Source organism: Temnothorax nylanderi, unplaced genomic scaffold (genome assembly GCF_030848795.1).
Source record: "Temnothorax nylanderi isolate EJ_2023f unplaced genomic scaffold, tnyl_v1.0 TNYL_tig0934_pilon, whole genome shotgun sequence".
Taxonomy (NCBI): domain Eukaryota; kingdom Metazoa; phylum Arthropoda; class Insecta; order Hymenoptera; family Formicidae; genus Temnothorax; species Temnothorax nylanderi.
In genome coordinates this window covers 39280-51543 of record NW_027249996.1, presented here as the reverse complement: position 1 = coordinate 51543, position 12264 = coordinate 39280, and the positions used below count along the sequence as shown (strand labels likewise).

The 12264-nt window shown below is 46.6% G+C and overlaps 1 protein-coding gene and 1 pseudogene across 1 annotated transcript; both read left to right on the top strand.

The window, feature by feature from the left end:
- The first annotated feature begins 2102 nt into the window (after positions 1–2102).
- Positions 2103–2870, top strand: LOC139786004 (low-density lipoprotein receptor-related protein 2-like). The gene has a single exon (XM_071725172.1). It carries the CDS (start codon positions 2103–2105, stop codon positions 2868–2870), a length of 768 nt encoding a protein of 255 aa, XP_071581273.1.
- Positions 2871–3195: 325 nt separating this feature from the next.
- Positions 3196–4169, top strand: LOC139786003 (uncharacterized; annotated as a pseudogene).
- The last annotated feature ends 8095 nt before the right edge of the window (positions 4170–12264 follow it).

Genomic DNA, 12264 nt, shown 5'->3' with positions numbered 1-12264 from the left:
ACCAGTGATCAGTTCCGATGCGCCAATGCGCCTGCATTCCCATAGCATATTAAGTCGATGGTTATAAGACTGCCAGGATGGTTCCGACGAGAAGTCCTGCACAATGACAGTCTGTCCAGGAAACAAATTCATATGTCCGAAAGGTGCACCGGATGGAAAACCATTATGCATCAATCGATCTCACAAGGGGAGGACCAGGTAGTGCCCTCACCGATTTACATAAATTTTTAATATGTTGTAGGGTTAACCCCCACTAATTAATGGTAAAGTGGCACGATGCAATACTCGAGCATTCGCAAGATATTTGCATCGAAATTTACTTATTTAGTCCATTCGCCAGGTCGATTGAGCATTTTTATCGAGGTTGATGGCTTAAGTTAATGTTTTTTTATGTTTTTTGAGTCGTAGAACAAGAATCTGTAAATAGTTTTTTCGTAAGTTGATGCAATAAAAAATTATTAACAATTTATTTGTTTAAATTGCCCTAGCGATCAAACTATACATCCTATAAAAAATAAACTAGAGAAAATTTGTTCCTCTTTTCACGACGAACAAAATGGCGTTTGAATTTTTCCAAAATCTTCATTATTGACGGAAATATGTCAATTTTTAGGTAATTACTGCTTACGCGTCGCGGAGTACTCTAGGCGTGCGCGCTCGCGCTCAATTGTACCACACGAGTTTTGCTCTTTTAATTTTAATTTGATTTATTTTTTTGCTCCTTTTTTATCCTTTTTTGCTCCTAGGGTACTCCGCGACGCGTAGGCAGTAATTACCTAAAAATTGACATATTTCCGTCAATAATGAAGATTTTGGAAAAATTCGAACGCCATTTTGTTCGTCGTGAAAAGAGGAACAAATTTTCTCGAGTTCATTTTTTTATAGGATGTATAGTTTGATCGCTAGGGCAATTTAAACAAATAAATTGTTAATAATGTTTTATTTGCATCGTCTTACGAAAAAACTATTTACAGATTCTTGTTCTACGACCCAAAAAACATAAAAAAAAACATTAACTTAAGCCATCAACCTCGATAAAAATGCTCAATCGACCTGGCGAATGGACTAAATAAGTAAATTTCGATGCGAATATCTTGCGAATGCTCGAGTATTGCATCGTGCCACTTTACCATTAATTAGTGGGGGGTTAACCCTACAACATATTAAAAATTTATTTAAATTGGTGAGGGCACTACCTGGTCCTCCCCTTGTCAGTTGTGCGATGAAAAACCGGATTGCGAGGACGGGGCGGACGAGGAGGCGGCATGTTCGACGAGCATGTGCGGCTCACTTGGTTGCCAACATAAATGTCAAGCATCTCCGACCGGAGGGACTTGCTACTGCCCGGAGGGAAGAATCCTCGCCAATGATTCGCGGACCTGCATTGATCGAGACGAATGCTCCGAGTGGGGCTTCTGCGAGCAGCTGTGCGAGAACACTGACGGCTGGTACACGTGTCACTGCGCGCCCGGCTATATTCTTCACGGGCACAACCAATGTCGCGTCCAGAACATCTCCGCCCTGGAGCTTCTGCTCGCGCAGGATCGCGCGATATGGCGGTTGAGCGCGACCGGCGAGGATCGAAAGATAATCGCCAACACTACCGGCGCGAGCGGGGTGGATTACCTGTACTCGCGAAATCTCCTCTTCTGGAGCGACATGAAGACGCGAAAGGTTCACTCGGAATCCCTCAACCCCGGTAGCGACACGCCGGCCAAGGTGGACATCAGTATGGCGGGCTCCTGGGGACCCGTGTCCATCGCGATAGACTGGATCGGCGACAAGCTCTACGTCGCGGATTCCATCGTGCAAAAGGTAGACGTGTTCGAGCTGGACGGACGTTACCACGGGATCGTGGTGGGCTCCAATATCACCAGCCCGACCGACATCGCGCTGGATCCCACGAGGGGCCTCATGTCATCGCCGACAGCAAGCAGGTCCTGCGCACCAACATGGACGGTACCAACGCGTTCCCCGTCGTCTCCGAGGCAGCCTATAAAGTCTCCGGCGTGGCCGCTGACATCATTGCCAAGAGAATCTACTGGTGTGACTCTCTGTTGGATTACATCGAAACTGCAGACTACAGAGGTCACAACAGAGTAATGATTCTCAGAGGTTCTCAAGTGCCATCCGCAATCAGACTCACTCTCTTCGAGAACAGGATATTCTGGACGGACGCCGCCAAGCAGGCCGTCATGAGCGTCGATAAGACTCAAGGAGATTATTCCATCCAAAGTGTATTTAAGGTACGCGACGCCAAAGCTATAAAAGCCTTGCATCCACTCTCGCAACCTAGCGTCTCCAATCCCTGCGGCAATAATAACGGCGGCTGTCAGCACATGTGCATCGTCACGGCCTCCAGCGATCAAAACAATCGATTAGGCTATCGCTGCGCTTGCCACATTGGATGGCGATTGGCACACGACATGAGGAACTGCAACTTGGTGCAGGAGTTCCTCATGTATTCGCAGCAGAGGTTCATTAAAGGCCGCGTGCTCAATCCCGTGATGGAAGGCTTTAGGGATGCTATCCTGCCGGTGGTGTCCAGACGGGCACGATTCGTTGGATTGGACTACGACGCGCACGACCAGTACATCTATTACAGCGATGTTCTTCAGGACGTCATATACAGGGTACACCAGAACGCGACCGGACGCGAAATTGTCCTGGCTAGTCAAAATGAGGGGGTGGAAGGACTTGCGGTCGATTGGGCCGCGAAGAACTTGTACTACATTGATTCACGTAAAGGCACGCTAAATGTGCTCAGCACTCGGAATGTCACGTATCGGCGAACACTATTGAAAAATCTGAAGCGTCCTCGCGCAATCGTAATCCATCCGAACCAAGGTTACATCTTCTTCTCGGAATGAGACCGTCCGGCCAACATCAGCAGAGCTCACGCTGACGGCTCCAGCTTGGTCGTCTTCAAAATCTAACTCTGGGCTGGCCAAACGGACTGGCGATCGATTTCAATAAAGATCGATTGTACTGGTGTGACGCTCTTCTAGACCACGTGCAGCATTCGAATCTAGACGGTACGGATGTGCGAACGGTGAACTCCAGACTAATCCGACATCCGTTTTCCATCGCCATCCACGAGAACTGGATGTACATCACCGACTGGCGTCTCGACGCCATTATTCGGCTGCACAAAGAAACCGGCGAGCAGGAAGCTATCTTGGTCCGTGACCCGCTACCAACAGACTTTACGGCGTGAAGGTCTTCAGTCGTGACATCCAGAAGACGACGAGTGCCCACCCTTGCAGTATTAATAACGGCGGTTGCGAGAAACTTTGCTTCGCTATTCCGGATAACTCTTCGCGCTCTGACGCTATCACGTTCCCTGGCACGCAACATATGCCGAAACTCACTAGTGTATGCGGATGTTTTTATGGAGAACGTCTTCAGAGCAATGGCAGGAGTTGCGCAGCGGATCCGGACGGGGAACCGCCTCTGCAAGCGTGTCCACATACGTGGGATTTCACTTGCGCGAACCAGAGATGTGTCCCGAAATCCTGGGTGTGCGACGGCGAGAACGACTGCCTCGACAACAGTGACGAGATGCAAAACTGCACAAACCGACGTGCAGCGCGAACGAGTTCCAATGCAAGTCCGGTCGTTGCGTACCGATGACGTTCCACTGCGATTCCGAGAACGATTGTGGCGATTACAGTGACGAGATGGGCTGCCCGAATGTGACCTGCAGCGCTAATCAATTCGCCTGCGCCAATAATCGCTGCATCCCCGCAACTTGGAAATGCGATTCCGAGAACGACTGCGGCGACAGCTCCGACGAAGGCGAGTTCTGCGCAGCTAAAACTTGCTCGTACTTCCAGTTCACGTGCCCACGCTCCGGCCACTGTATACCGCAGTCCTGGGTGTGCGACGGCGACAGCGACTGCTTTGACCAACAGGACGAGATGGATTGCCCACCGGTCACCTGTCTCAGTACGCAATTTACGTGCGCGGATCAGAAGATGTGCGTTTTAGCGTCGTATAAGTGCGACGGCATTAGTGATTGCAATGATGGATCGGACGAAGTAGGTTGCCCATCGCTGGCGCCAGATCAGTGTAACACCGACAAGCAGTTCCAGTGTGTTAGTTTCAGCTATCTGTATACCGAGAAGCTGGTACTGCGACGGTACCGCCGATTGCCCGGACAAGTTTGACGAGCCGGAGTCGTGCGGAAAGGTCGACTGTCAGACTGGATTTTTCAGGTGCCGGAACGAGAGATGTGTGTTTAAGGCGTATATCTGTGATGGAAAGTCTCGGGCCGAGATATCGCCCGGGTGGAGCACCCGCCAGCCCGATCCAAGGTGCTGGTCCTCGCCGTCCGGCGTTCCCCAACTAGTCGGGGGGCCTTCATCCGCCGGATGATCCGCGCCCGGCCGTATCGCGGCCACGGTCCCCGCGGCGGTGGAACTCGGTGGAGCTCTTCTTTCCCCGCTCCCCCGAGGGGGGAGGTTGCACCCCGGCCGATAGGGCGGGAAACATGGGCGTCCATGTCGGGGTAACCCAAAATGACCTGGAGACGCCGTCGGGAGATCCGGGAAGAGTTTTCTTTTCTGTATAAGCGTTTGAGTTCCCTGGAAACCTCTAGCAGGGAGATAGGGTTTGGAACGCGTCGAGGGGATTGGGCCCCTCGGACCTTGAAAATCCAGGAAAGGGCCACGTGGAGGTGTCGCGCCGGTTCGTACCCATATCCGCAGCAGGTCTCCAAGGTAAAGAGCCTCTAGTCGATAGACTAGACTGTAATGCAATGGTCGTCTATAATGATAAGATAGATTGATAGAAGATAATGATAGTGATAGAAGAGAAGAAAGTTGTGTCCCTGTGAAGGGGGAGTGAATTTTATGTGTGGTGAAGTTTTCTGAACACAATTCCTCATAAATAAAAAATAGAAGAGCGGGATATCTCCTCCAACACAGGGCTTTCCTTCTTCGTGATATTGCTAATGTAGATATAATAGCTGTAATTACGCACTATAAAGCACATGCGTAGCTTTATACCGCATGTATATAGTTAACACCACCCAGTAGTCCTAACGTGGGCCAACCGGCAAGGGAAAGATGGGAACCAGTGGAACTACAGCTGGATTATTGGAGTAAACAGACTCAAGGTGAAAAGGGAAAGAGTACGTTACGTCAAGCATTCAGAGCGTTGCACGTGCAAAGACTTCCCTCATTAGGCGAAGTTCCCGGACATCACTTATCTATGAATTTCACGACAAAAGAGAAAAAGCAAAAAATAATGAGATTAGGTAAAAGAAGGAAAAAGAAAAAGAAAATGAACCAAAAAGTCAATCGGTGGACGGTGTGACACGCCTCATATGTTCTGCGAAAACACACAACATTCCATTAAGAGTGGGCATTGATGGTACCGAGTGGTATGGTGTAAAATTCTTCCAACTATCAGCGCAATGGCAAACGCACATCAAGACGTTTCCAATAGCATTATTGGAATATAATCCACAACAACAGACTTCGACTACTACATAAATTTCAGTTATTAAAATGAGACTTCTAGCGATTTGCGTATTTTGCAGCATCGTCAATAACAATAACATTTGACTCGTTTTATATGCATACCCGATAACCATCAACTTCTTAAGACTGCCCAGTAAGAATTAGAATATAGTAAATGCTATGAATTCCCATATTCGAAATGCCCGTTACATTCATTTCGCTGTAACGGTTTTTTTTTTTTTTCGATACGTTTGATTTAAAGAAAAAGAAACCGTCGAATCCGTTACCGAGACCGCCGAGACGTTGTCATCAGTCGAGTTTCGTATTTCGGTCTTAGACCGTAAATTACTGCGGAGTGTCTCGAGAATAAGGAAAAATGAAGAGAACGAAACCATCTGCAAAGTCTACAAAGTTGCCCAGCGGCTCAAAAAACATTGGTACCCAGACCGAAAATGTCGACAGTCTTATAGAAGTCTTATAGAATAACAATTAAAGTAATTTAAATCGACCGTAACTGGCAAGTTATTTATTAATCAAATTCTTTGTACTGATCATTGCTTTTGCCATATGTTCACATCTTTTTATTTGACTCTGCGATGTATTCGTTTCTCCAGACTACCTGGTGAGTTATTCTAGAATTCTAATTTAAGACAAGGATGTAACTCCTTAATTACTTTACAGATTTGGACCTTGTAGTCTCACTAGGTTTCTGTAAAATTGAAACAGTAATCTCACCATGTTGAAGGAGAACATATTATTATTGTTAACATTATACCACTGAGGATGGCTCGGACAGGAGCCGAAACGTTTGGATTGTTGGAATTTGATTAATAAATCACTATAATATTTAAACGCACCTTGATCCGCGTGTGACCCTTATAGCCTTTTCTAATCTATATTTGAATTTCGAGGGTCTTTCACACTTTATATAAAAATATATCATAACTGAATTAACTCGCATATCTTGGTCTGTCTTTTTTCTCTATTGCTTAACTTCTATTCGCCTCCCGACTTGACGTATACGCTACTATACTTGTCCAAGACGTTATTCGCGACATTTACAAGCTCTCTGTCTTTCTCTTCAATCGCTCTAAAAAAAAATGTGTCGTCTTGAAGTGATTAATCTCCCTAAAGGATTTAAAAGTTACGCTTTGCGAAGACATAAGATATACGTTAGCTGGAAAATCGATTCACAGCGGGATTAGAAAAAGACGGAATGTTATGCGGTCGGTTCTTCAACAGTATAACGGGAGAACGTTTCGCGACTAGGTTAATCCACTTGCATATCGGTCATTGCGATCTCGCTCTTGTACATACTTGACTCATCGTCATGAGACTAGCTCCATTGTTCGCGAAGATACTTTTCTCTTGTTCTCTTTTCTGCTACCCTAAGGCGCATGTGTGTGTGTGTGTGTGTGTGTGTGTGTGTGTGCGTGTGCGTGTGCGTGTGCGTGTGCGTGTGCGTGTGCGTGTGCGTGTGCGTGTGCGTTTGCGTGTGCGTGTGCGTGTGCGTGTGCGTGTGCGTGTGCGTGTGCGTGTGCGTGTGCGTGTGCGCGCGCGCGCGTGTGTGTGTGTGTGTGTGTGTGTGTGTGTGAGACGGTGAATAATGCGGCTTATGATTAAGTATAGGATAAGTTTAGATTTTTAAAGCGATTAGAATTAAGTATAGAATAAGTATAGAATAAGTAATATTTACATTTGTAAAAGGTCTCTCTCTCTCTCTCTCTCTCTAGCAGCGCCAAGTTTTTTGACAAGAAAAATTTATGTATTTTAATAAAATATTTTCATTTTGTATTGTATAAAAACTTTATTGCCATTCCCCGTAGGGTTTACAATCTATTTGCATTTGGCGTTTTTAAAAGGACGTACCCAACCCTTTACAAAAAACTCTCGCTCCCCCATAACCTGGCCATTTTGCGACCTTACAATTTTTTCCTATTTCCCTACCCTCCCCCCTCTTCCTCCCCCCTCTGCTTCTTCAGCCTCCCTCCTTTACTTCTCGGTTCTTCCATATTTGGCCCACTCTCTCCTTCCCCCCTCCCCCTTATCATCGTCGGATTCCATGAGGAGCTTCTCCTCCATCCCTCTTGAGATTTCGTCCTCCTCCGATCTCCCTATACTCCTACGTACATCTCTTCTTCCTTCCGCTCTCTCTTCTCTCTCCTCTCTCTCTCTATCTCTCCTTTCCACCGACTTGTCCTCATGCATCTTTACCCCTATGCTGTTCCCTGCCTTTCTCCTCGCCTCCAACACCCGCCACTTCTCCTCCTCATCTCCCAGCTTCACCAATATTGTCAGCCAAACTCCTCTCTGCCCCACAACTATCACCTCCCTTATCGTCACCTTCACTTTCAACCCTTCCGTGAAGAGCTCCTTCGCGCATTTCGAGCACTGTTCAACGTTATTAATTGGTATGGGCGAGACACAGCTGACTAAGCTGCAAGTGGCACAAAATCGGGCTATGAGAGTAATATTGCAATGTGATCGACGAACCAAGGTAGAACACATGTTACAAACGTTGCACTTTATGACTGTAAGACAGAGGTTGTATTATAATGTATGTATTTTTATTTTTAAGATAGTGAGAGGTATGTTACCTGGTCACTTAAATAATAGACTGGAAATAGTAGGTAATGTGAGTGAAAGATCCACTAGGCAAGCTGATAATATTGCAATGCAATTTCGCAGAACAAGAAACGCGCAAAAGAGTCTGTTCTATGAAGGTGTGAAAGTGTATAATGCTTTACCGGTAGAATTGAAACAGAGTGAGAGGATCGAATTGTTTAAACGTAGGCTAAAAGAATACATAGTATTAACTGTGACAAAACTGTAAGATTTTATGTAACATATACAGCTGAGAAAGCTAATAAATATCAATCAATCAATCAATCCTTCACTTTCTCCCAATTTGACTTCTTGTCTCCCCATTTCTCCTTCTCGACCCTCAGAATCACATTCCTCTTTCTTAATTGGTCCTCGTTCCTTTCACCCTCCCCTGCCCACCATTTCTTTTTCTCGGCCCCCCTCTCCTCGCTATCCTCCCTCTTCCTTTTACCTCCACTTTGCTCCATTCTTTCTAACTTTCTCTCTAATCTCCTTACTTTCTCCTCCAACTCCTCCATTCTCTCGTCCTTTCTTCTATCGTCCTCTTTCCTCTCCCTCAGTATCTTTCTTACTTTCTCCTCCACAATCCTTTCGACCGCCTCCGCTATTGATCTCCCCTCTTGTTCCATCCTGGATAATCTAAAACAAGTACATTATTTACTCCTTTCTCCTTTTCTCTACTTTCCTCTCCCTCCCCTCCCTCTTGCCCTCCTCCCCCCTCTCCCCTTCTTTCTTCACCTCTTCCTTCTCCTACTCCTCCATCTCCCCTTTTCCTCCCATTCTTTCCCCCTCTAGTTCTATCATCCATTTCTCTCCTTCCCCTTCCTCATCCAATACCCATCCCGCCGCTTCCTGCCAGCTACCATTTCCTGATTCCCATCTCCTACATTCTTCCCATACATGCTCCCACGTTTCCTCCCTATGTTCACATAACCTACATTTTCTCTTCTCTTCCTCTTCCCAGTATCTACATTCTCTCATCCCGTTCCCTAATCTAAATCTCGCCACCTTTCTCCATCTACTCTCTCCCCATCCCTTCTTCAGATATCCCGGGATACCTTCTCCTTTTATTAACTTGTACCATTTATTATAATCCGATTTCTCGATCTTCTCCCATCTCTCTTTCCTTTGCGTCTCCTTATCTCCTCCAAACAGCTTATAAAACCATTCGTCTCCGTCCTCTCTCAACCTTTCCAATTCCTTTAGCTCCACTCCTCTGTCCTCAAAGAACTTTCCTCTCTCTCTTTCCCAGCTTGAGCCTGCCTTCCCTTCCTTCTTCCTTCCCTTCAGCTCTTCCCAACATAGCCTCGCCAGCTCACTTTCTCTACCCTCCTCTAACTTCTTCTCAAATCTCCATGCCCTCATCCCTGCCCTCCCTCTTAACTTCTCCCTCTGCAGCTCCTCCCTAACTAGATACCATGGCGTTCTCCCATCCACTCCCAGTACCCATCTGATATATCTTTCTTCCATCCTTTCCATTCCTTCTCTTTCTCTCCATCCCCATATTTCCGCTCCATATCCCATCACCGTCCACACCAGTCTATCAAACAGCCATAATCTTTTTCCCCAGTCTTTCCCAAATCTCCTCTTCCCTATCCCCCAGACCTTCCCCATCACTGCGGCCGCCTTCTTGATCCTTTCCCTTATCTGCGCTTCCTGTCCTCCGTTCCTTTGAAACACGTACCCTAAATACCGAAATTGTCTCACTTCTTCTAGTGCTTTTCCTCCCCATCTCCATCTCTTCTTACTATCCCTCCCTCCTCCTTTCTTAAACCTTATTATTTTTGTTTTCCCCACGTTCAGCTTCAATCTCTTCCTGCCTAGATACCCTTCCAGTCTTTCCAACATGCTCCTCATTTGGTCCTCGTCCTCCGCTATTAGCACTACGTCATCCGCGTACGCCAAAGTATACACCCTCTTACCTCCTATCTTTATCCCTCCCCATTTGACTCTACCCATTTCTTCTTCCATATCCGCTAATAAAACATTGAACAGCAGTGGGCTCAGCGGGCACCCCTGCCTTACACCCCTTCCCGTCCAGAACTCTTCTCCCATTTCGTTTCCCACCCTTAACCTACTTTTCGTCTCCCTTAGAATCTCCTCCGTTCTCCTCACCAGCCCCTCCCTTATTCTCCTTTCTCTCATTGCTTTTACTAATACTCCTCTATCCACCGAGTCGAAAGCCGCCTTAAGGTCCACAAAGCATGCTATCAATTTTCCCCCCTTCTTCTCTAATCTCCTATTTACCAAGTAATTCAGCACGTAAATGTTGTCTATAGTTCCCAATCCCCTTCTAAAACCTGTCTGATTTTCTGCGGCACTATTCTTTTTCCCTCCATCTCCTCTCTTAATCTCTCCGCCAGAATGGCCGTATATACCTTGTATAAAGACGGCATTATTGTCACCCCTCTATACTCCTCTGCCCTTTTTCCTTCTCCTTTCTTTACGATTGGCGCAATTATTCCTTCCTTCCACTTTTCCGGCCATCCTCCTCCCTTCCATATCCTGTTGATATATTTCCAAGCCCAAATCACCACCTCCTTTCCCCCTCGCTTCCAAACCTCTTTTGGAATCTCATCCCTTCCCATTGCCTTTCCGTCCCTTAATTTCCTTGTTACTCTCCTCATCTCTTTTAAGCTTATCTCCTCTTCTTCCTCTCCTTCCTTCTCCTCCCTCCCCCCTTCCGTTCCCATCCTCATCCTCCCCTCCACTCCTCCCAGCAACTTCATAAAGTGTTCTTTCCATTCCTCCTCTTCAATTCCCTCCCCAATTCCCTTCCTTTTTCTTCTCTCTCTATTTACTATCTCCCATACATCCGCCTCCCTCCTTGCACCCTCCGCTTTTCTCTACCATCTCAGATTCTCTTCCTCCTTCTTCCTCTTACACAGCTCCTTAAACTCCTTCCTTTTTTCTTTGTAAGTGCTACCCTCTCCTCTTTCCTTCCTCCATTCCCTCAGCTTTCTTCTTGCTTCTTTCTTCGCTTCTCTACACTCCTTATCCCACCATCCCACCTTCTCCTTCTTGTTACTCTCCAACTCCTCCTCCACCCCTTTTATTGCCTCTGTTATTCTTGTTTCCATTTCTTCCCATTCCTTATTCAACTCCTCCACTTTTTCCTCCACCTCCCCTATTTTTTCAATGAACACCTTTATTCCTTCCTCGTTCCAAACCCCCTGCTTCTTTTCTTCCACCCTCTTCTTCCGCCTTCCTCCTCGTTCCCTCTTCTTAGTGTTATTTCCAAGGGGTGATGGTCCGAGTCCACTCTATCCCCCACTGTCATGCTCTCTATCTTCTCTCTTGTTTCTCCTTCTCCTATTACATAGTCAATCACCGTATCTCCTTTTCCTCCCGTGAAGGTAAACTCCCCCTCCTCGTCTCCTCTCACGTTCCCGTTGAATATCTCCCAACCTCTCTCCTCTATGCTGTTTACCAGCAACCTCCCCTCTCTGTCTATCTTCTTATCCTTCGATTTTTTTCCCCCTCCCAGCTGCGGTCCCCCCTCCTCTTCCCCTATAATCCCACCTTCTCTCCCAGTTCTCGCATTGAAATCCCCCCCGATTATCGTAAACCTTCCTTCCTCTTTTCTCTCCATTATATATTCCAACTCCTGTAAGGTCCCCTCCATTTCCTCTTTCTTTGCATATACCCCTACAATATTCCAATTTTTACCACCTATCCTAACCTTACCCGCTATCCAACCCTCCCTACCAATTTCTATTTCCGTATCCTTCTCTTTAAGCCCTTTCCTCAATCCCATTATCATCCCACCCATCACTCTCCCTTTTTTATTCTTCCTCTTCGCCATTTGCACTCCCCATTCATACCCTTTTGGCAGTCTCCCCCTTATTCTTTCCCATCCCTTTTCTCCTATCCAAGTCTCCAACAGGACCACCACATCTTCTTTCTTCAGCCCTTCCCAAAAATCCTTATCCTTATTTTCCAATCCTGCTACATTCCAGAATACTATCCTCCAATTCCTACTTCCCCCCTCCTCTTCTCTTCCGACTACCGTATTACCATTCTCTAAAGGTACCTTTTCATGGTAGCGACGAGCGACGAGCGACGAGCAACGAGCGACGAGCGACGAGCGACGAGTGACGAGCCGGACGAGCGACGAGTGACGAGTGACAGCTGTTCAGTGTATGTTGGAGTATGTATTGTGAAATAAACCGTTGACGTCTCTTAGTCGCAAATT